Below are 24,834 nucleotides of genomic sequence, written 5' to 3' on the forward strand. Positions count from 1 at the left end.
AAAAACGAGGAACTACTCTTTCGCGCGATCCGTTATCAAAGTATCGCCATATCCAGCATGTTCTACTTAACCCGTCATTAGCTGCATTCTCTCTTCACGCCTCCTTTTTGTCCTCTCTGCTTCCTCTCTGTCTCTCTGACCTCGGTCAACAATAAAGCTTTGTAAGATCTGGGCTTTTTGCTGACTTCCTGATTTGAACTTTTTCACCTAAGGTTTCTTTTTGTCACTATCTTCACTACTTTCTTGACTTGCAGATGACATTGTTTTCACAGGCTGCATGACAGGATCTTTGGCAAAAATCTCTTCAAATTCTGTTTCAAATTGGTAAGTCTTCAGACTGCTTCCAGATATAGCATTATGGGCTTTCATGTTTTTGTAAGCCCTGGTTAGTGCCTTCCACCTACCGCTGACTTCCTCTGGTGAAAAGTTGTAGCCTTTTTCTCGCATTTCATTAGCAATCTTTTCCCACATGCTTTTTTCCGAAGTTTTCCCTGGGCAACTTTTCCCTCAAGCAACAGATAAGAACTAATGAGCAGTTGCATTTGCGCTTTGTTTTATACCTGATTTATTTTATTGTCATTACCTTTAACCGAAAGCAAACTTTCTGCATAACTTCTCTGATGTGTGACATAGGCATGGTTTTTGAACAAAAACTTTCACAATCCTGGCATTGAAACATTGTCTTCGAACTGTCTGTGAATTCAAACTCTTGGACACACTTTCCTAAGATAGAAAATAGCAATGACAACTATAGTTGTAGGAAAAATCAAGACAATATTAGAACAATAGGCCCCGGAGAGCCTGTATTGTTTTACTGGCTCCTGAAGTTCAAGTTTAACCATATTTTGACATAGTTTCTGGCCTGGCATGGCCTTGATTCTCGGCTGAGAACTATCCCCGCTGTCAGTGACAGCGCACTGTTTGAACATGTGCGCTGTTTGAACTACCATTTCCTACCTTGACAGAGACAGCTTCTACTACTACTTCTAATAGTACTACTACAACAACAACAACTACTACTACTTGTACTACTACTACTACTACTACTACTACTACTACTACTACTACTACTACTATCTTGTCCAATTAGGTACATAACAAGAATTTGGTGTATGTCTGAATTTTTTTTGTATTCAAGTCTGCGATATACAGACAAATAATGTAAATATAACCAAAATATGACAAAAATGATTTGAAATGAAGATGATGCATAAATAAACAATGTATAACGCAGTCATTGGGGGCGGGTTGTTAAGACTGTACAAGTTGGAAATAAAAAGTGAAAGCAATAAAGCGCTCTTATGCCTTTCTTATTTTCTCTCTCAACTGCGCGTCCGTCAGCCGTGACAGGCGACCACATAGCTTCGCCTCGACCGTCTTAATGGAGATTGTGTTGCCTGTGATAACTGACTGCGAGATATCCTCCGCGAATAAAAGTTCAATATCAAAGTTTACTCGAGACGGCGTCCCTTTATGTGTGAGGGATTTCTTATCTTCTTCCAAAATTGCGACCTCACACTCCGTGTCCGTCGCATGGGAAGCTCCCGAATGGTTTGTATCCGACGTCAATGGAATGTCATCATTTGGGTCGTAGTTGTTCGGGTTTGGTGCAGTTTGGGAGGCTGTTGCACATCTAGGAATTCCGGCTGTCGTGTCCCCAGTCTCCTTCCCCTCCGACAATGCCGTATCCGTCGTAGGGCGGCCCTGTGACTGTCAGTACCTGACATGATGGGGAGGCCCTCGTGTAGAACGTTCGTCTCCAGTTTAGTGCAGTAGCGGAGGCTATGGAAGGGCCCAGACCAAACCGGCGTCTATTAGCCAGCGCGACATCAGGGCGGTTTGGCATTTGCGGGTTGGTGGCGGATGCTGTGGCCGACATCAAGGCAACGTGTAGTTGAAACCATCTGTAGGTTTTCTGTGACTGTTCCCTGCAGAAGAAAAAATGTGAAATGTTATTGCAAGAGTGAACAATATACCAATTGTTATCATCCATTGGTAAACATTGACGCATCGGAAATTTTTTTAATACAAATGTTATAATAAATCACAGCAACTTACAACTGCTCGATCGGCGCGTAGTGCCGGTTCGCGGTTGACATGTTGTGCTTCAGAAAGTCAACTATTTCATGTGCCCTTTGCTGGTCCGCCATCCTTCTGACCAAGGTAATCCGCTTCCGGTTCAAAGTGAGGGAGAAGTGGTAATCTGGATACAGGTCCTGCATGCCCGATCTGAAGATATATTGAATGTATTTTTTATGCAAGTGTCAAAAGTTTATAATATTATGTAGCGGTAACTATATGTTTATATATGAAACCGCAGAAAAAACACAGAATATTGGGCACAAACTCTGACACTTACTTTCTCCAAGCGTCCTGTACCCAGTGGTTGATGTTCGACGGCTGCACCATACCGTCGCTGTTCTCAAAGCGGCCAAAAACAAGCTTGTTCTTTGTCTCCAACTTCGTAAGGCCCTGAAAATACTCTGACCTGACTGTTGACACGTACATCTCCCACAGCCGGAAAGTATAGACGTCCATGTGAAGGAATCCATACCTTCTGAACTTGGAGGTCTTGTGAACGTGGAGGTCTTGTGAACGTCGAGGTTGATCGACATCAATTGACCGTCATCAAAAGCAGTTTCCCGATCTACATGCCGTATCTGAAATGCCAAATAGAAATGCTTGTATACATTTGTCGATCAATCAAGTTATCTACCATAGCCTATAAACTATAAAGTATCTTTTAGAATCAATTCAAGGCTTATGTAAATAACATACCCTCAGGTTACAGAACTTGCTGGTGCGCGACCCGTTTGACAAGGCGAGCAGTTGAACGAGAACCCCGCGGATGTCTTTCAGGGTGTTACCCGGGGTCTTTCAAAATGCTTGATTGTCTCCAGAAGGTAGTCGCTCTCTCAGAAGTGCTTCTCCAGCTCTATGTCCGTCGGGATTTTGGAGCTCTTTTCCACTCTTCGAACCACCTCCCAACGCTTGGCGTCATGATTGGTTGATGTAAGACAGCCTGTTAGAAGGTTGAAGGCCTGAAAAACACAGTTGAATAAGTAGCTGTCTGAGAAATGTGCATACATTACAGAAATAAACTGAAACTCATTATTATACTATCCACTGTAGATGGAGACAGCTCTTGCTTATTCATGTCTGCGATATACAGACAAATAATGTAAGTATAACCAAAATATGAAAAAAAATGATTGGAAATGAAGATGATGCATAATTTATGATTGGAAATGAAGATGATGCATAAATAAACAACGTATTAAGAAGTCATTCGGGGCGAGTTCTATTGCTAAAGTTCAATGCTTCTTTACCATGATGTTTTAACTGTAAAAGTAAGAAATAAATCAACATCAAGGCAATAAAACTCTTATGCCTCACTAAATTTCTTATTTTTCTTGAATCAGGCGACCACATTGCTTCGCTGGATCGTCTTGATGGAGATTGTATTGCCAGTAATGACTGACTGCAAGATATCCTCTGCAAATAATATTTCTCTTTCCAACGTTTCTTCCTGCGAAACGTTTACTCACAGCAGCGACCTTTCATGTGTGTGGGGTTTCAAGCCAGTGCTGTGTATGGAGGCACCGCTCATTGTAATACAGCTTTGATCCGTGTCCAGAGTGATGTTCTTGTCCTCTTCTGAAATTGCAACCTCACAGTCTCGGTCCATCGCATTGGAGGCCCCGGGATTGTCGGTATCCGAGGTCAAGGGGATGTCATTGTTTAGGTCGTATTTGTCCGGGTTTGGTGCAGTTTGGGAGGCGGTTGTACATCTAGGAATTCCAGCTGTCGTGTCCTCAGTCTCCTTCCCCTCCAACAATGCCGACCCAGACTCCGGGTCCGTATCCGTCGCATTGGTGGCCCCATGACCGTCAGTATCACTAAATTTATTATTTTTTCTCTTATCTTCGCGTGCATTAGCCGCGACAGGCGACCACATTGCTTTGCCCAGACCGTCTTAAAGGAGATTGTGTTGCCCATGATGACTGACTGCGAGATATCCTCCGCAAATAAAAGTTTAAGTGCCAACGTTTTTTCTGAGAAACGTTTACTCTCAACGGAGTCCTTTCGTGTGAGGGGGGGTTTCTTGCACTCTTCTGAAATTGCGACCTCACACTCCGTGTCCGTCGTATGGGAGGCTTCAGGATGGTAAGTATCTGAATTCAAGGAGATGTCATCGTTCTGGTGGTAGTTGTCCGGGTTTGGTGCAGTTTGGGAGGCGGTTGCACATCTAGGAATTCTGGCTTTCGTGTCCTCAGTCTCCTTCCCCTCCAACAAATTAATTGCCCACCCAGACTCCATGTCCGTGTCCGTCGCATGGGCTGCCCCATGATTGTCAGTACACAACATCATGTGGAGGTCCTCCTGTAGGCCATACTTATCCGGGCTTGGTGCAGTACCAGATGCTGTGGAAGGGCCCAGATCAAACCGGCGTCTATTAGCCAGAGGGACGTCAGGGCGGTTTGGCATTTGCGGGGCTATGGCGGATGCAGTGGCCAGCATCAAGGCAAAGGTTGATCAAGCCACTTGTAGGTTTCCTGGGACTGTTCCCTGCAGAAGAACAAATGTGAAATGTTATTGCAAGAGTGAAAAATATACCAATCATTATCATCCATAGGTAAACATTGGTGCATCTGAGAATTTTTATGTCCCCCACTATAGTAGTGGGGGACATATTGTTTTTGCCCTGTCTGTTGGTCTGTTGGTTGGTTGGTTTGCGCCAACTTTAACATTTTGCAATAACTTTTGCTATATTGAATATAGCAACTTGATATTTAGCATGCATGTGTATCTCATGGAGCTGCACATTTTGAGTGGTGAAAGGTCAAGGTCAAGGTCATCCTTCAAGGTCAGAGTACAAATATATGTGGCCCAAAACGCTCATTTTATGAATACTTTTGCAATATTGAAGATAGCAACTTGATATTTGGCATGCATGTGTATCTCATGGAGCTGCACATTTTGAGTGGTGAAAGGTCAAGGTCATCCTTCAAGGTCAGAGGTCAAATATATGTGGCCCAAATCGCTTATTTTATGAATACTTTTGCAATATTGAAGATAGCAACTTAATATTTGGCATGCATGTGTAACTAATGGAGCTGCACATTTTGAGTGGTGAAAGGTCAAGGTCATCCTTCAAGGTCAGAGGTCAAATATATGTGGCCCAAATCGCTTATTTTATGAATTCTTTTGCAATATTGAAGATAGCAACTTGATATTTGGCATGCATGTGTATCTCATAGAGCTGCAAATTTTGAGTGGTGAAAGGTCAAGGTCATCCTTCTAGAGTCAAGGTCATCCTTCAAGGTCAAACGTCATATAGGGGGACATTGTGTTTCACAAACACATCTTGTTATACAAATGTTATATTAAATAACAGCAACTTACAACCGCCAAGTCCACTGTTGATGTGTTGTGTTTAAGAAAGTTGGCTATTTTATGTGCCCTCTGCCAGTCCGCCATCCTTCTGACCAAGGTAATCAGCTTCCGGTTCAAAGTGAGGGAGAAGTGGTAATCTGCATACAGGTCCTGCATGCCCGATCTGAAGAATTATTGCATTAATGTTTTTAAGCAAGTTTCAATCATTTATTACTATAGTGGTTACTATTTTACGAATTAGTTTATATATGAAACTGCAGGAAAAACAGAATGGTGCACACAAACTCTGACACTTACTTTCTCCAACTGGCCTGTACCCAGTGGTTAATGTTCCACGGCTGCACCATGCAGTCGCTGTCTCAAAGCGGCCAAAAACCAGCTCGTTCTCGGCCTCCAACTTTGTACGGCCCTGAAAATAATCTGACCTGACGATCGACACACACATCTCCAACAGCCCAAATGTATGGACGTCCATGTGAAGGTATCCATACCTTCAGAACCAAACGTGAAAGTCTTGTGAACCTTCAAGGTTTTTCATTGATTAGCCCCAATGGTCTGCATTTAGTTTTTGACCCAACATGACCCATTTTTAAAGGGACCAAAAAAACAATGGTATAAATATTCTGAGCAACTTTGATGAAAAATGTGACTTCAATGTTTTTCACAAAGTTTTTCCTTGATTTCATCTGGTGACCTAGTTTTTTACCTAACATGACCCATTTTGAAAGCAGTTTGGAACAGGCAGTTAAATCTATTGTCCCTGTAATTTCCTATGACTGATTTGACACTGTTCTGTGCACAGAAAGCCTCCCACCGGTCACGTTAACCAACATGGCTGCCTGGGAATGCTGCATTGTTTCTTCTTGGGTTGAGCATTGCAGCTCGCTAGCAGACCCATCATGCCATTCAACAAGTAACTTGTCAGGCAATTTTTTTTACTTGCTCGATCACTCATGGTAAAGGTTGGTTTTTTCAATGACTGTGGGATGAAATCTTCTGTGGGTTTCATTTCTGCCCATGCTTCTGATATGTCAGTTAGGCTGTGCTCTGGAACCTCTTTATGGCTTTTCCAGTCTCTCTGGCAATATGAGTAAACCCTTTAATATTTCTTTTAATTGTACATTATCTGTGTCCATTTAATGTTAATGAATAAATATATTCTTCAACAATGGATATTAAGTAAGTATTGTTAAATCACATAAGAAATTAGTGAACTTTCAAACAAGAAAGGTTTTTTTAAAGATAAATAGAATTCATTCAATGTTTTTACATTCACAAAAAATTATCTTAATTTAATTTCATATAAATGTTACACATTTAATTAAACATAATAAACTTATTTAATTACATATCTTTATTAAATATGTCAATTAATATAATATCAACATCTGTTTTTATTTTTTCCACACAAATGTCACTTAAAATGGGGCAAAATACACACGAGCCAAGTCTCTAACAATTACTTAACTGAAAAAATATTAAATGATCATTATATCTAAATGAAAAAGCTTAGCTAAACTATCCTCTTCTGATGAGCAATGTGTATCTGGAAGTCTATTGCTTCAATTAAGGATGTCTTAACCTTGTTTGGAGGACATATTACAGTATGTGAACTCTTCCATCTGCTTGTTGTCCAAACCAAAACTGACTAGTATGTTTTGAAGGCCTGTTTCTCTTTGTTTAAATTGATGTCCTCTAACTTTGTTCACACAAACAATTGTCTAATCCATTGCCTTCTTCATAACAAAATACATGTTAACAACCTGTTGCTTTTTCCTGGGCTTGAGGTAATTTAACAGAAATTCACTGTTTTCCCCCCAGTTTTCAGACTGTCCACAAGAAGCATGTTTTTGCATTACTGCATATGATGCAATAAAGGACTGCTTTGTATCGTATTGCATTCAATCTAAATTTATATTCACTCTGCCATTTGTTGTTAAAATTAAATCTGAAATTAAAACAGCGCCACATGAAACCTTTGTCCACTAATTCACTGTGTACTTAACACTTCTGAAAAATGGTGCATGTTTCTGGATTTATGAAGTTCTTAAACACATTTAATTGCGTAAATGGCCAGAATAATTTTTTTTAATGATGCAATTAAATTGGAGTATTGGCTATATATGCACATTTCAAATGTGATATGTTTACAGTTTTTATATGGAAGGGTTGACATGCATGTATTGGCCAATGACAACACAACATGGCAATAAATGAGCTCAGAACTTATAACGCAGATCCGCTATATAATGCCGTCTTGTGGCTTTGACCCCATCATCCACGTTATATTGGAATAAGAGTGTATTAAACAATAAAGTCATAATATCATGTCCATGTATAGTATTAATTCGAATATATTAATGTGTTTACTGTAAACATTTTAAAATTAGTGTATTCATATCTCATTTATAACAAAACAAACCACTAAACAAAAATTATATCAATAGAAAGGAAACAAAGCAAAAAAGCTATTTATGTCCCCCGGTCTATACTGTGGGACATATTGTTTTTGCCCTGTCTGTTTGTTGGGTTGTTTGCGTCAAACTTTAACATAGGCCATAACTTTTGTAATAGTGAAGATAGCAACTTGATATTTGGCATGTACGTGTATCTCATGGAGCTGCACATTTTGAGTGGTGAAAGGTCAAGGTCATCCTTCAAGGTCAAAGGTCAAATTTATGGGGGGGACCCACAAACACATCTCGTTTTTTATGCTCCAAGTAGGGTGGCATATGGCAGTTGAACTGTCCTTCAGTCTGTCCTTCGTCCGTCCGTCCAAAAACTTTAACATTGGCCATAACTTTTGCAATATTGAAGATAGCAACTTGATATTTGGCATGCATGTGTATCTCATGAAGCTGCACATTTGAGTGGTGAAAGGTCAAGGTCATCCTTCAAGGTCAAAAGTAAAAAAATACAAATCCAAGGGAAGTAATAAGCTTTAAAAGGGAGATAATTTCTAAACCTGCCAAATGATATATTAAAATTTTATTTCAAAGCGGCGCAATAGGGTGCATTGTGTTTCTGACAAACACATCTCTTGTTTATTACTGAAATTAAAAAACTACATTTTAATTGTTTTATTATAGATATAAGCATGAAATAAACAGTCCATTATACACCTTATAGAAATTCACTACTAATATAATTGTTTCAAACTCCAAAAATTAAAAATGACACTTGATTTAAATCTGTCATTGTCCTCTCTGATGCGTTGTTCTCTCAGATTGCAGAGGGCAGATATCACAAGAATAGTTGTTGTACCTTAATTGAATGCTTTGTTTGACATCTTGCTGTTTAATATTTAGTATAACTTTAACCTTTCCACATGAATGCAATCGGAGTCTGGAATCAACCATCACTTCTTTTGTAAGTTGATCACGACCTTTAAAGAATGCAACTTCTGTTGTGGCCATTTCCATTTGTCAATAAGAAAGCTTTACTTACGTTTATACTGACCAGCCGGTCGTCACCGTCATCATCATCGGCATACGGTAAGTAGTAGTCCCTCGGTATATCGTAACCTGCACCTGACAAATATGTACTGGTCATTGGACAGGTTTTAATTTAATTAGCAATTTTTGGAAACTTAAAAATGTTTATCAATTATTAAGATTTTCCTAGGGTAAATGATGGCAATGATTCACTGCGCATGCTTAAAGCAAAATTCTTCACTTATTGTGAACCCTTGGTCAGCCATGAGTCCAAAAAAGCCACTAGTCTTAGTGATGTTAACGTCACCGTACAGTAAGAAACAAACATTATAAATCCAGGTGAAATACTAGTAGCAACTAAAAAATAGTGCAGTGATGTTAGTTTTGCACGAACTCCAAGTCTGAGCATATGGTTTAAGTTTGTATGGCCGATGTATAAATATATACATCTGTGTAGTCAATTATACTTGTTGTTTTGGGAAAATTTTCTTTAAAGGATGATGGCATGGTCCTTTGAATTGTTTCTCTGGGAGGCCAGACAACACAGTTGCATAATTGTTTTGCCATAATGTCTAGCCACCAATTATACATGTCACTCACAGAAATACAAAGTCTTCTGGCAAGATCATCAATGTTAATACCAGATGCAATCTTACTAGCACTGTAACAATCTGATCAGCCACTTTCATCTTGTAATGCAAGTTAGATCCATATGGTGCCAGTGTTGCAATCAAGGTGAATAGTTGTAACAATGTAATACTAGTATAGAAGCAAGAGTCTGATTCACAAGTCATGTTTAGGGCGATCAACTCCGAAAAAGAGTGTTGCACCGCTGCGTTCTTTGTGTTCTTAATGTACACAACACCAACAGTATGTGTGGAAGTATCAACCATAACTAGACCATTTCTGCACAAGTACTGCAAGAACCACACTTATGTTTATCAGAAAGTTCTGGCGTAGCGACTTCTAACCTTGTAGCTGTCAATAGATCAGCGTTTGAATCATGGGTCAAACAGCAATCTGCTGATGTTTTCATCCTTGCACATTCTCAGTATCATTCATCGTCTGGGGTTTACGTACAAGTGGTATCTGTGCAGGAGTGACTGTTTCAAGGCTGTAGCCCATGTGCATAGGACAGGATTTTCTCACGTAGATTCAACATCCACCAAGTGCACATAAATAATATCAAATTTAAAATAGTTACAACTAAGTGTAACTTAAAAACTCTGTGGTGGAGGTATCTTGTTGATCAGGCCACAGACTGATGTTTTATGAGTTGTATGGATAAATACCATCAGTATTCATGGTAATTGTCACCGTTTTTGGATTGTTCATGACTCTGTCTCTGTTGAGAATGTCAACTAGCTGCTATTGGAGAAGGACAACGCTGAAGAATGACTTTCTTCGCCTCTGATTCTATGATTCTTCTTTGACTTAAGTAGTGCAATTGAAGACTTTTAAAATTATTTTGAAGCACGTATTGCAATCAAAAGTCAATTGTTCATTATCACAAAAAGTACTCTTCGGCATCTTTGTTTTTACACCCTCAAAGCTTGATTCACGTAGAACATCTAGCATCCAGAGAGTTTCATCTTGTTAAGGAAGTTGAATTTAGCATCTTTAAGGATTGAGTGCACAAATTTTCTCGCACACAGATTGGCGATTTCATTGAAAAAATACCGCAAATCCCGCAATCTTGCAGTCTTAGATATGCACTGTTGCCTCCTTCATCGTTAAATACATGTAAACAACGTGTCACATGTTCCTCTGTCTGATTGCTCTAGTACACTTATTATGCCCCTCTTCAAAGAAGAGGGGGTATACAATGTTTTGCACATGTCGGTCGGTCCATCCGTCCGTCGGTTCGTCCACTGGATGGTTTCCGGATGATAACTCAAGAACGCTTAGGCCTAGGATCATGAAACTTCATAGGTACATTGATCATGACTGGCAGATGACCCCTATTGATTTTCAGGTCACTAGGTCAAAGGTCACGGTCACAGTGACTCGAAATAGTAAAATGGTTTCCGGATGATAACTCAAGAATGCTTACGCCTAGGATCATGAAACTTCATAGGTACATTGATCATGACTGGCAGATGACCCCTATTGATTTTAAGGTCACTAGGTCAAAGGTCAAGGTCACAGTGACTCGAAACAGTAAAATGGTTTCCTGATGTTAACTCAAGAATAATTAGGCCTAGGATCATGAAACTTCATAGGTACATTGATCATGACTGGCAGATGACCCCTATTGATTTTAAGGTCACTAGGTCAAAGGTCAAGGTCACAGTGACTCGAAACAGTAAAATGGTTTCCTGATGTTAACTCAAGAATAATTAGGCCTAGGATCATGAAACTTCATAGGTACATTGATCATGACTGGCAGATGACCCCTATTGATTTTCAGGTCACTAGATAAAAGGTCACGGTCACAGTGCCAAAAAACGTATTCACACAATGGCTGCCACTACAACTGACAGCCCATATGGGGGGCATGCATGTTTTACAAACAGCCCTTGTGTGCAATTCATTTCATTTCTCAAGTTTTCATGTGTAAATACAAAATAACATTAGGAACTTTTTGTCGCATTGTTCAAATCTTAATGATTGGCTTCAACAAGATTAGCCAAGGATTCTCCATTGACATAAACAATGCTGTCTGACGGTACCCAGTCGCATTTTTTACAACAGATTTCGGGCAGGAATAAACTTTGGTACAGTCTCGTATGGCTGGTGCCTTTAAGAGTATTTTCCATGCCTGGGGTACATTTTTGTATACTAATGAAGACCTTACTACAACAAAGTAAAGTAAAACATCAGTGATATCATTATGGAATTGTAATTCACCTAAGCGATGTGTGCTGATAAAGGCTTCCTATGCCTATTTGGCAACATCCATGTCACTTTGGGGAAAGGGACATTAATGTTGATTTGAATAGGAAATGGATTGTGTTTACCACTTGTGTGTCACTTTTTAAAAAGGGACATGTCATGTGTATGTGAAGAAAAATAATAAAATCATAATGTTAAATATTTTTTCATGTTAAGGATACATGTATTTCTACATCTATTTGTTTGAGCATGAAGTGAATACAGTTATTTACAGACACTTATGTCTTTATAAGGCTTGAAATAGTAATCAACCCATCCAAATAGTGTAAAGCTTAGATGACATTTACTGGTTAATTCATTATTTTTTTTTAAACCTAATACTCTGTAACGGCCATACCAATCAGACCACCATGACAGAGGCTATTATCTACTGACCCAGCAACACAAGAAAAAAAATTAACATGATATTAATTCCAGTTAGATAAACAAACATCATAGCACACATATTTTTTTTATCAGCTCGGCTGTTTTCAGAGAAAACACGAGGTATTGTCATAGCCAGCTCGTCGTCCGCCGTCTGCGTGGTGCTAAAACTTTAACATTGGCTATAAAATCAAAGTACTTCCACCTACAACTTTGAAACTTCATATGTAGCTGCACCTTAATGAGTTCTACACACCACACCAATTTTTGGGTCACTAGGTCAAAGGTCAAGGTCACTGTGACCTCTAATAGAAAACTTTAACAAAGGCTCTAAAATCAAAGTGCTTCCATCTACAACTTTGAAACTTCATATGTAGATGCACCTTGATCAGTTCTACACGCCACCCATTTTTGGGTCACTAGGTCAAAGGCCAAGGTAACTGTGACCTCTAATATAACCTTTAACATAGGCTTTAAAATCAAAGTGCTTCCACCTACAAATTTGAAACTTCCTATGTAGATGAGTTCTTCTGTCACTTATCTTTCTTCCCTTTCTTCTGACAAGCTTTCATTTATTCAAAACTGCACCCACAGCCGAGCATTGGCACCCGCTATGCGGTGCTCTTGTTTTAATTCCAACTAACCAGTTTTATTTTCATAACAATTTAACGACAATGGTAACAAAAACAATGGGCTAATTTGGAACCCAATGTTATTTGAGCTCATTATAAGTAAAAGATCATGCTATAGATATCAACAAGGGCTGTTTGTAAAACATGCATTCCCCCCATATGGGCTGTCCGTTGTAGTGGCAGCCATTGTGTGAATACGTTTTTTGTCACTGTGACCTTGACCTTTGACCTAGTGACCTGAAAATCAATAGGCGTCATCTGCAAGCCACAATCAATGTACCTATGAAGTGTCATGATCCTAGGCAAAAGCGTTCTCGAGTTATAATCCGAAAATCATTTTACTATTTCGGATCACTGTGACCTTGACCTTTGACCTTGTGACCTCAAAATCGATAGGGGTCATCTGCGAGTCATGATCAATCTACCTGTGAAGTTTCATGATCCTAGGCATATGCGTTCTTGAGTTATCATCCGAAAACCATTTTATTATTTCGGGTCACCGTGATCTTGACCTTTGACCTAGTGACCTCAAAATCAATAGGGGTCATCTGCGAGTCATGATCAATCTACCCATGAAGTTTCATGATCCTAGGCGTATGCATTCTTGAGTTATCATCCGGAAACCATTTTACTATTTTGGGTCACCGTGACCTTGACCTTTGACCTAGTGACCTCAAAATCAATAGGGGTCATCTGCGAGTCATGATCAATCTACCCATGAAGTTTCATGGTCCTAGGCGTATGCGTTCTTGAGTTATCATTCAAAAACCATTTTACTATTTCGGGTCACCGTGACCTTGACCTTTGACCTAGTGACCTCAAAATCAATAGGGGTCATCTGCGAGTCATGATCAATGTACCTATGAAGTTTCATGATCGTAGGCCCAAGCGTCATTTAGAAGACTCTTGCCAACAAGCAGTTTCTACAGTTGAACCATTCCTGCTGTTAGATGCTTTTTATGACGGTGAAACATTGTATTTTGTAGCTGGACAACAAGAAGATGAAACATCAAAAAAACTTTCACTCCACCATCTACATCTATTAGTACAGGTGGAATCATTGAGAGGACCTTTTCTTAAATTGATTTCAGGTTTTTGTCAAGATCAGGAGGTTCACCTGTTTTAAACTGCATCAACACATGTCTTTATTTGTCTATGTTTTTTAAATTGCTCTTTAAGTGTGTCCACTTCTGTTGACAGTCTTCATCTTTTCTGTTCAGTCACCACCAACAGCATTGACTTTGTGTAGTCGTATTTATTAGTGACTATATTCACAACAATAAAAACATAAAGTGAGCACAGTACATGTAAAATAAATTACAAACTACTGTTACTGTTGCAATCTTAATACATATATAGTTAAGGTTTTAACTATGTTATTATAATTTTCACAAACTTTATTTTATCATCATAAAAATATGTTGTGTCAAAAATGTTCAAAGAATTAGACTGTTCAATTAAGTCCAATTTTAAATTTAGGTTTAATCTAAAAACATCTGTTGGATTGACTAAAAAGTGTGACATGAAACTGCAGTCCCTACATTTTGCTTATCGATGCTTGCTGCTTGTTCACAACCCCTGCTTAAATTTCAAGAGCAGTTCAAGAAAAGTTCTTGCTTAGTTCAAGAACAGTGTTCATGAATTGTACTTGAACTGCTCTAAAAGAGTTCAAGAACTGTTCAAGTACATTTTAAGAAATGTTAAATTGGACAAATGTTAAGGACAAGTGTTCTTTAAGGGTCTTTAAAACAGTTCTTGAACAGTTCAATAACATTAATTCTTGAACAGTCTAAGAACTCTTATTCTTGAACAGTTCATGAAAAATTCAAGAACAGTTTTCTCACAAACTGAACAAAATATGTGAAAGGTGGGTAACTTACATCATGTATAGCTTTATAGTTTGAAGCTGTTATAGTCCACCTTTCTTGCATTGAATGGGGCAACTTGCTTACAAATGTTTTTCCTCAACCGAAATATCCTAAGACGAAAAACATGATTTAAACACAGGAGTGTCCTTAAAAGATTTGATTTCTGTGACAATATCTAGTGTAGATCGTACAGCATCTTGCTGTTACTATTTGAGGCAAGTTCTTGAAAATTGGCGATCCTCCTTCTGATTGATTGCTCAATGATTTCGAGACTTCCATACAGGTCTTCAAGTCTTGACCAAATCCAGGCTAATGCACGAGTGGGATCATGATTAGACGCGCGTACTGCTCGAGCATGATTGCTTGATTTTGGTCTCTACCACTTCTGCAATAAATCCAACTCTTCGAACGAATTCACTTCAAGTTCTTGTGTCACACTTTTAAATATGTTTTTCCATGTAAGGTAATTTTCAGGTTTGTTGTCAAACTTGATGAAGCTGGAGAGTAGAACATCTTTCTTAAGTAAATAATGACTGAGGTTAACCAAGTCATTTGACACTAACACTTTTCATGTTGCTAGTCTTTAAAACACTGGATTCGTATGTGTTCACTAATTTATCATCATGTGTATCATCTGGTCTATCATCAAGTGAGTTCATGGTTATATCCTCATACAACTGTTGTTGTTTCAACAATAGTTTTTCTCTCAATGATTCTGCTTCTTCAATATGTAGTAGCAACCCCAGTCAGTCGATAAATCAATGGCTTATCAGCTGGAATGAGCGACTTTAGTGAGTAATGTCCCCTGTTTTCTGATATAGGTGGCGCTTTGGTCGAGTAGGTCCTTCTATGCGGAAATGTTCGGATTTTATCATAAGATTATCGCCATTGTTATTCAGCGATGCGTTTGACAGCTTTAGGTAGCGCACCTCTAATGATTTCCCGCGATTTATTTTACGATCATTGCCGATGTTCAATGATCGGTTATTTCCGAGAGATGCATTTTATTTTTTTCAAACTTCGAATTTTTATATGTGTTTACCTAATTCATTTAGAATACATTATTTCACTATAAATATTGACTTTGATCAAATTAGTATCTGAAAAATACGATTTCGCGATTTCTTCAAAGATAGACAAGCCTTTTTACCTGTTAACTTATGGATATCTAATTTAAGGTTGCACTGATGTGAAGTTGTTGTGGCCGAGTGGTTAAGGCGACGGACTTAAATTCTTTTGGGATCTTCCCGCGCAGGTTCGAATCCTGCCGACATCGCATTCTTTTTGCGACGCGTTTTATTTCTTTTCTAACGTAATTTGATTTAATATAGCATATAAGCTATGTTTATTGTTAAATATGTTGACAATTGTATGCACATCCTTCAATTTTTAAAATTAAAACAACGTTATGGCTAAATTGGGTAATTTACTTCTGAAAATACAAATGATGCATGTTGCATTTTTATTTAAAAAAGTAAACGGTAAATCTGTCGTTTTCTTGGTATTTTTGCTGTATATAGTGTTTCTATAAAAACTAAGTTTAAAATATAACTTAAATGTTACTATTTTGAATTTTATGACACTTTGTTTTTTACAGACCCAATTTTTACTTGGCTGAAATCACTTACATTTCATGGCGCTATTCCATAAATAAAAATTTGTAAAAAATAAATTTCTGTAAAAGAATACTTATTTCATCTTGTTTAAACTTTAAACACCTTTACTGCATCTGTACACACCAACTGCATGCCCATATTTGGAAATTTGAATTAATTATTGAACTTTTATATACCCCAGGGGTGAAAATAAACTGGATAAAAGCCGAGCGTGAGGGTGGTTTTGAAAAAATCGGTATATTTTTTTAAAAAGCATGGAAAGCCTACCTACAAATTTGCATGTTCAGTGAAATGATGCTGATTAGGAAAATAATTAATTAAATTATATTTGGATATGTGCCCATTAGAGGTGCGCTACCTTAACAATAGAAATATTAAATAATGTCGAATCCACATGCTGCATTCCATTTTGTTCACGAAGAGGTCGACACAAGTTCCCGAAAGACAAACAACGTCAAGCAGCATGGGTACAAGCTATTTGGCGGGTGAAAACAAGAACTTCACCTGCATTTATGGAAAAACAGTGGAAAGAAATTAACATATTGCCATCATAAACTTTAGTCCGCTATTTTGCTCCAAGCAGCTTCAAGAGACTGTACCCCAAAACACGGGTCATAATTGATGGTACTGAGTGCCCAATTAAAAAGCCGAAAAATCCAACAGCTCAACAAGCCACTTTTTCAACTTACAAGTACCAAAATACAGTTAAGGTTTTGGTTAGCAGTACCTCTGGTGGTTTTATTAACCAGGTTTTCCTAAGGAAAAAACTGGTTATTAGATTGGCGAATGCGGGCGGGCTGGCGGGCGGGCGGAACAAGCTTGTCCGGGCCATAACTTTGTCGTTCATTGTGAGATTTTAAAATCATTTGGCACATTTGTTAACCATCATTAGACGGTGTGTCGCGCGAAAAAATTACGTCAATATCTCCAAGGTCAAGGTCACACTTTTGAGTTCAAAGGTAAAAAATAGCCATAAATGAGCTTGTCTGGGCTATAACTATGTCATTCATTATGAGATTTTAAAATCATTTGGTACATTTGTTCACCATCATGGGACGGTGTGTCGCACGAAAGAATCACGTTAATATCTCCAATGTCAAGGTCGCCACGACTAAAAATAGATTTATTTTAAAACAAACTTACAAAGGGGGTTAATTTTGTTTGTTCATTTCAAAAGTTCAGTTTGAGTTGTCTCCCTTTATCAGATTTTTTTTCACAATGAAAACCTGGTTTTGTGACAATTTTGTCCCTTGTTTCTTATGTGTCTGCAGCCTATGGCGGAGAGGCTACAAGTGATAGGCAAATAGTTGAATGGAGTTCACTGACCAGGCTTTGTTCCAAAAATGATAGTATAATGGCTGATAATTAAAGGTTTCAATGTGCAGGACATTTTTGCTCCACATGATGTGAATATTATTATACCAACCTTTTTTAAGAAGCAGAACAGAATGTCGAATGAAACTGTTATTAAAGATAGAAAAATTCAATCTACATGAAACGTGTTCATGTGGAAAGAATTATTGGTTTTGGAAACACATACAGAATTTTAACTAAACCTTTGACTACCACAGAGATTATTTGTGTTTGTTTCATGCTATGTAATTTCAGAAATGGCATTGTGTCAACATAAGAATTGCTACAATCAAAGTTTTATTTGTAGCTAAGAGTATTAAAATGTCAATTTTGTAATGTCAAGTACAATTTTGAACAAACTATGTCAGATGTGCACTCTGGTTATGAGTGTTAAGAAGTACATGTAATGACAGTAATAGAGCTAATGGACATGTGTTAAGTCGTCTGTTTTTTATAAAATTCATGCCCCTAAAGGAGGGCATATAGTGACAGCACTGTCCGTCTGTCTGTCTGTCCGTCTGTCTTTCCGTTACACTTATGCGTTTAGGTTTCGAAAAATGCTCATAACTTCTATGTCGCGTCAGATGTCACCTTCATATTTGGTATGCTTGTGTATATGGACAAGGCATTTCCATACCTACACATTTATTTAACCCTTTTACCTTGACCTTGAACTTAGGATCTGCGTTTAGGTTTCGAAATCTGCGTTTAGGTTTCAAAATAGCGTTTTTCGGGGGCACATGTCTTTTGATGGAGACAGCTCTTGTTTATGTTGAAGTTGATATATTACATGTGATTGCTTAATAAAGTTCTAAAATATTGTTTTGTTACTTTTGTCGCTGTTATAAAGCCAATATGGTTTTGAACTGTCAAGGAAGAACAGTTTTGACCTTCAATGATTACCGGTAATACACACACTTACATGTATTTTGCTACTTCCAGTCTCTCATAAAGATGTTAATTACAACTGGTACCTAACATGAAGTTTTGAGCAGTGTTTTAAAACATTACCAGAAAATAACTAATTTAATCATAATAATCCTTTTTGCTTTCTTTCTTTGAATATGATTCATAACTTTTGTGAAGACTGAAATTAAACTTTGAACAGGCCAGTATTCATAAAGCTCCTAAGCAAAATCTTAAGTTGTATTTAAATAAAAAATTCAGAATGAATTTGTAATGAAAATTATTATGATTTCTGTTTTTTTCTCATGCCAAAATACTATAACAAAATTAAATAAAAAACACCAAAAGCAAATTTAATACAAAAAGTCATCTGTAGACAAGAAGCAAAAGACTTCTGATAATTTAAGACATGTATACAATTATTCTTGAGGTGCTTTATGAATGCTTGCCATAAACAACATACTTTATACTCATGCAGTTCTGTTCAAACAACACAATTTTTAACAAAACAGTTTGTACAAACGTAGTGACATATATAATAACAAGAGCTGTCACCTTAGGATGACTTATGCCTCCTATAAACGCTTGATAGAAGTTATAAGCTTTTTTCGAAACCTAAACGCAGATTTCTAAACTTAAACGTGGACCCTTAGTTCAAGGTCAAGGTCACAGGGGTCAAAATTTGTGTGCGTATGGAAAGGCCTTGACCATATACACATGCACGCCAAATATGACATTGCTATCTGAAACAACATGGAAGTTATGAGCATTTTTCGAAACCTAAACGCAAAGTGTGACGGACAGATGTACGGACAGTCCAATCACTATATGCCCTCCTTCGGGGGCATAAAAACAAAAACATACAGATCATGATATTTCATACATTACAAAATGCATCCGTTTCCAAATTTTGAATACCAGGTAATGACTTTTTGTTTCATTTCTTTTGCAGAACATTGTTTTACACACTTTTATAAAACAACTTGTCCAAAAGTGCTGGTTTGAAATATTTCTAAAAAAAATAACTCCAATTTGCATACCGTCTCAGAAATTAACTCCTCATTTCTTGTTACTCTGATGTACACAATGTCAGTGAGAGTAAACACAATTAAGGCCTAATATTTTCGCTCAGAGCAGAACAACTGTCCCAGGATCTGAAAGTAATATGGATGTTTTTGACTGAGAACAATTTAGTTTTCCGTTGACTTCTTTCAAATATGGCACAGTGACTGGATTTATGAGTTTATTTTTGGCACTAAAAGGACATTTAACCTCAACAATCAAGTTCTTGCTGACAATTCCATCGGGAGATGCTCGTAGGAATAGATGAGTCTTGGAAACTGTGATGCCACATGCCTGAACTTTAACCCTCTATGCGCGGGAACCGAGATAACTCGGTTCCCTACTATGCGCCGTATCTGACGGGAACCGAGTTAACCCGTTTTCGATAGTGATGATTATTTTTGTAAAAGTTTATAGGGTTTCCGTCAACGTCATCACGTATATAAATATTAACCAATCAAAATATTAATAAATGAGGCAATGTCCTAAAAATGGTAATGAAATTCCGGATATTGCGCAAGAAATTTGAAAACGAGATTGAACAAAGGAATTGGCAAAACAAATTTGTTCAAGATGGCGGAGCATGAAAATTTAGTCGACATGTACTTTGGAAATGATGATTCCGACGGCAAATTTGAAGGTTTTGAGGAAGCAGACTTGGTTGTAAATATGAGAGAATGTGTCCTGAGTTTGAAGCCGATGATTTTGAAAATGATAGGGACTACCTGAGCAACTTACACATGAATTGGTTTCGTGAAGTGAGGGAGCCACTCGTTCCGCCATTCACTGGCGAGAGTGGTTTGAAAGTTGAACTGGAGACGGATGCTACTCCATTAGAACATTTCAATGTGTTTCTAAATAATACAGACATGACCAATATAGCTTTTGAAACAAATCGCTATTTCTCGCAGATACGAGCGCAGAAGGTTCCCTCCTGTTACTCCCGCATGAACTCTTGGGTAGACACCAGTGGAAATGAGATCGCAAAATTCCTGGGAATGACGATATTGATGGGCCTTGTTGACAAACACTGCATAAGTTCGTATTGGTCTACTGACAAACATGAAAGCACTCTCATCTATGGAACTCAAATGACAAGGGATCGTTTCATGTCAATCCTTTCCTTTCTTCACCTGGCTGACAACTCCATTGCTCCCAGTAGACTTGAAGATGGGTTCGATCCTCTGTACAAAGTATGAACAGAATAACAAACACTTGAAAATAACAAATAACACAAGCCTTTATGGCTACACAAGACTAATTTATTATATTTTTTAATTAATAAATATGCATTTAAAAGCAAACATTTAATTGTAACACATAGTCAATGAAAAGAACAAACATTGCAAACAAAAATAATTCGTGTCCACTCTTGGCGTAACTGTTTCATCTGACATGAAACATTGTTTTATTTTATGTGTCATACACAAAATAAAACCCTGTTTCATACATATAGAAATGTATTCTTCTTGGATATAGCCATTCTGTATTTCAGAATCATGATGTTATTGTTTTATTTCAAGTAAAACCCATTTATGATGTGGTTGCAGCTCGGTTCCGCAACACCTATACTCCGGACCAGAACATCGCCATTGACGAGGGAATGGTCCCGTGGAGAGGACGTTTGCGGTTCAGACAGTACATACCAAACAAGCCAGACAAGTTTGGTATAAAGATCTATATTGCAAGTGAAAGTAAGTCTGGCTATGTGTGTGACTTCAACGTCTACACTGGTGCAGACTTTGATCCTGACCCTACCGCAGAAGTTGGCAAATTGCAGTTGGGTCATTCATATGGCGTTGTGATGGGACTTCTACGTAGGGCAAGTCTTCTCAACCATGGCTACTGTCTGTATGTGGACAATTATTATACATCACCAACCCTTTTTGACAGATTGTCGGCAGAGAACACAGCAGCAGTTGGAACTGTCCGCTTGAATCGACGTGAAGTGCTGGTGGCGCTGAAAACAAAAACAAAACGTGGTGACGTTATTTTCAGGCAACGAGGCAATCTGTTGGCAATGAAATGGACAGATAAGAGGGATGTTTGTGTGTTGTCAACTAAACACAATCACACCATGGTTGTTACAACAAAGACTGACCGTATAAGTGGTTATCCAGTTGTGAAACCCTTGTGTATTCTCGATGACAATAGGCACATGGGTTTGGTGGATCGTTCTTTTAAATGCACATTTTCATGAAAAATATTTGTAATAATTATTATATTATGTTTTTCCTTTCTGAAAAGGTATTAAAACATGTTAAAATAATTATCAAAGAATAAAGTTATTGAAAATATTCAGTTTTTCCCTAATTGTCACACCTTTAGCACACCTGCACAGGTGAGACAGGTAAAATCTCACAATGTCATTATCACCAATGTGTAGGCAATTCATTGCTGATAAAAGATCATATAGGTTATATGGACTTATTTCTTCAAAATATGTTGGAAATTGGTGGCCAAGTGACACACCTATCAAAATTGGAATCAGTCATTATTTATTCAGTACCAGCAGAGATTCTTATCAGTTGGGTATATAGCGCAGTGAGGGTTAATGTTTCATGCACTTTCATAAACATGTATTGCGTTTTTTTCAAATTTAAAACCATGGCGCATTGCTTTCTTTTGTTTGATTACATGTCCAGAGACCATTGTGGAAGCCAGTGCAGCTAAATTGGCGATTTCTGTTGCAGAACATATTTGGTTGTAGTTAAATGACTGGATTCTTTTGCCACATTCCTCAACCAGCTATCATTTGTGTTTTGTTCTCTAGTCAAAACTTCCTGTTCACAGCACTCTTCTGTTGTTATTTAAGTTATTTTAGTTTGATTTAGAAAGGTTTCTTCATGCTTAACTTCAAAATAATAATGATCATTGTTTAATGCATAATTGGATGGTACAAAGGTCTGAAATATTGGAGTTTAGAAATTCCTTTAAAGTTCATGCATTTATTGTAAAAATGGTCTTCATAATTAGGTGCATTTCGAAAATGAACAGGTCAGGGGTCAAAGTCCTTAATATCACAAATATCTGCCCCAAGATCTCTGGACTTCAGAGGGTACCCTGTATGCTTCTTGGCTCTATGGAATGCCTGTAGTTGCTCAGTACATGAAGACTCAACCTTCACATCTCCTGTTTGAACAAATTTCAGGCATGCATAAAGTACAGTTCTTATATGCTTGCAATATCCAAAGGGACCCTCGCCTGCTCCACATACTCACTGAGCCTTGTGCACTATTACATTTTTTGAAAAGGAAATTACACAGAGGATACAGGATTATGACTTTCATGATGCATACTAATCCATATCATAACATATAAAACACAAGCTAAGTACTCTGTGGGGGCATAAAGAGGACCTATATTTTGTCATTGTCAGAATGTGCATTTGTCTTTCTACTATACACACCTATTTTTGATCCTGACCTACCAGACTTCTCAATTACCTTTGTCGTCTCCGATATACTGTTAAAACTAGGGTCATTCTGAAGAACCACCGTCTTTCTCACGTAGTCCACGAAAACCACAAAAGGGGGATACACGACATTGTTCTTTATTTTATAGTTACTTCAGTGATCAACCCATTTATTTTGAACACGATGGTAGTTTACACAATATAGCATTAACACCTAGAGGAAAAATCATAAAATGACATTAATCTACTATATTTGGAATTGCTCAACTAGTTACGTAACTAGTTAAAAAAAACATAATCAACACGTTAGTTATATCGCGGACCGTTTCCAACTGCGTTTACCTTTTCAGTCAATTGCTCCCACAGCAGACGCACTTTCCTCGCGGCTTGGGGGCCGCCGTTGCTGTGGGATTCTTGCATTTGATTGATATTGTCGAACATGAACTCTCGAATGACATCGATCTCCATCGGACTCATCATTTTTTATTTTTTCTTTTGCAATCGATATCCGCCATTATTATTGTTTTGTCTAGATATCGTTTTGATACTGTTTACGGAAATACGAAATCGGAATTATGGGAAAAATAACTTAGGTTAAAAATAAGTATTTACCATGGTTAACTTACTGTGTGGTTAAAAGCTTTATACAAGTTAAAATTAACCATGGTATCTTAACTGCGATTTTAACCTTGGTTACTTATTTACTATGGTAATTTTTAACCAAGGTTTATACAATTGGCTGCAGGTGGCAGAAATATGCCAGCATAGAAATCTATTCATAAAAATACCATTTATTTACTGAGAAAAACTAATGAGATATATAATAATGGTTTAAATTTTTCGTATGAGATATATAGTAATGGTCTAAATTTTTCGTAAAGGTATTAATGAGTTCATTGATTTGTCTGACCGTTGGCCATTTATAGCAGCATAAGTTGAATACACTTGAGCTACTATTAATGGTCACCTCCACGGGACGATGATCCCATCAGACTGGTGGAGGAAAAGTTTGATTGGAAAATGATGGTTACAAATTATTGGAGATGATCGAGTTAGAATTACCGAGATTTACTGTTGAAAAAATTACCATATTGTCACGACTCTGACTTTTGTGAAAGTAAATATCTTCGGAAGCGGTAGCGAATCGTGTCAAGATAAATTTCTTTTAGTTAAGAAGTGAAAAATAAACACTTTTTATAAATTATGTCAAACGTATCATTTATTATTTTCATCATATCACACATTTATGAACATAATACATTTATGTCAATAATAACATTACATGAGAAAAGTAAGAGTTATAAGTTAATAATTATGTTAAAATTCTGCAAGTTTTCTGTTAAAATTCTGTGAGTTTTCTGTTAAAATTACGCAAGTTTTCTGTTAAAATCCTGCAAGTTTTTCTGTTATATTTGTATGTTTATATTTCTTTTTCCTATGAGGTTGTCAATTACAAACCATCAACTTTCAAAGCCTTTGTCTTTCTTTTATTCTCATATTCTTGCGTTATCACCTACCGACCCAACCGTTTTGGTTAGAGTGATTCAAACTCAGAACTCACGGCCTTTTATACTCTCAGAAATTATGTTATTAGTATTAGAATGTCATTACGTGAACAGCAGAAGACTGACAGAATCACCAATAACTTTGGATTGTTCAATGAAAAATATAACATTTCAATATGTATTAACAATATAATATATACTACTACATAAATTACCTGCATATTTGCTATTTTAAATGCAAATAGTATTTTAAAACAATAAAAATTGATGCAGTATAAAAACAGTTTACAGCAGATTGTTTACGTAATAGTGACGTCATTCTCAGCTACAACGCCACCTAGGGTTAAATAACACTAAGTGAACATGTGTACAATAAATTTACAAGAAT

The 24,834-nt window shown here is 37.4% G+C and overlaps 3 protein-coding genes and 1 non-coding gene across 4 annotated transcripts in view; 3 read left to right on the forward strand and 1 right to left on the reverse strand.

Annotated features, from left to right (window-relative positions):
• Positions 1-24,834, forward strand: part of LOC127879042 (uncharacterized) — a 484,339-nt gene that overhangs the window by 424,096 nt on the left and 35,409 nt on the right. The window lies entirely within an intron of this gene.
• On the reverse strand, positions 1,555-2,582 carry LOC127879044 (uncharacterized). Its single transcript, XM_052425636.1, has 3 exons — positions 2,360-2,582; positions 2,059-2,229; positions 1,555-1,928 (listed from the first exon to the last, which is right to left on the reverse strand). The coding sequence occupies exons 1-3, from the start codon at positions 2,536-2,538 to the stop codon at positions 1,634-1,636; spliced, it is 645 nt and encodes a 214-aa protein (XP_052281596.1). The 5' UTR covers positions 2,539-2,582; the 3' UTR covers positions 1,555-1,633.
• On the forward strand, positions 15,784-15,865 carry Trnal-uaa (transfer RNA leucine (anticodon UAA)). The gene has a single exon. It is a non-coding gene; the product is annotated as a tRNA-Leu (tRNA).
• LOC127877194 (piggyBac transposable element-derived protein 2-like) lies at positions 20,204-21,761 on the forward strand. Its single transcript, XM_052422853.1, has 2 exons — positions 20,204-20,719; positions 21,077-21,761. The coding sequence occupies exons 1-2, from the start codon at positions 20,204-20,206 to the stop codon at positions 21,197-21,199; spliced, it is 639 nt and encodes a 212-aa protein (XP_052278813.1). The 3' UTR covers positions 21,200-21,761.

This window comes from Dreissena polymorpha, chromosome 4 (assembly GCF_020536995.1).
Source record: "Dreissena polymorpha isolate Duluth1 chromosome 4, UMN_Dpol_1.0, whole genome shotgun sequence".
NCBI classification, from domain to species: domain Eukaryota; kingdom Metazoa; phylum Mollusca; class Bivalvia; order Myida; family Dreissenidae; genus Dreissena; species Dreissena polymorpha.

Coding starts and splice junctions, on each gene's coding strand:
- LOC127879044 (XM_052425636.1), bottom strand. CDS start 2,538: ATGGACGTCTATACTTTCCGGCTGTGGGAGATGTACGTGTCAACAGTC. Junction 2,230..2,359: donor GTACAGGACGCTTGGAGAAA/GTAAGTGTCAGA, acceptor ATATATCTTCAG/ATCGGGCATGCAGGACCTGT. Junction 1,929..2,058: donor TACGCGCCGATCGAGCAGTT/GTAAGTTGCTGT, acceptor TTTCTTCTGCAG/GGAACAGTCACAGAAAACCT.
- LOC127877194 (XM_052422853.1), top strand. CDS start 20,204: ATGTGTCCTGAGTTTGAAGCCGATGATTTTGAAAATGATAGGGACTAC. Junction 20,720..21,076: donor GGTTCGATCCTCTGTACAAA/GTATGAACAGAA, acceptor ATGTGGTTGCAG/CTCGGTTCCGCAACACCTAT.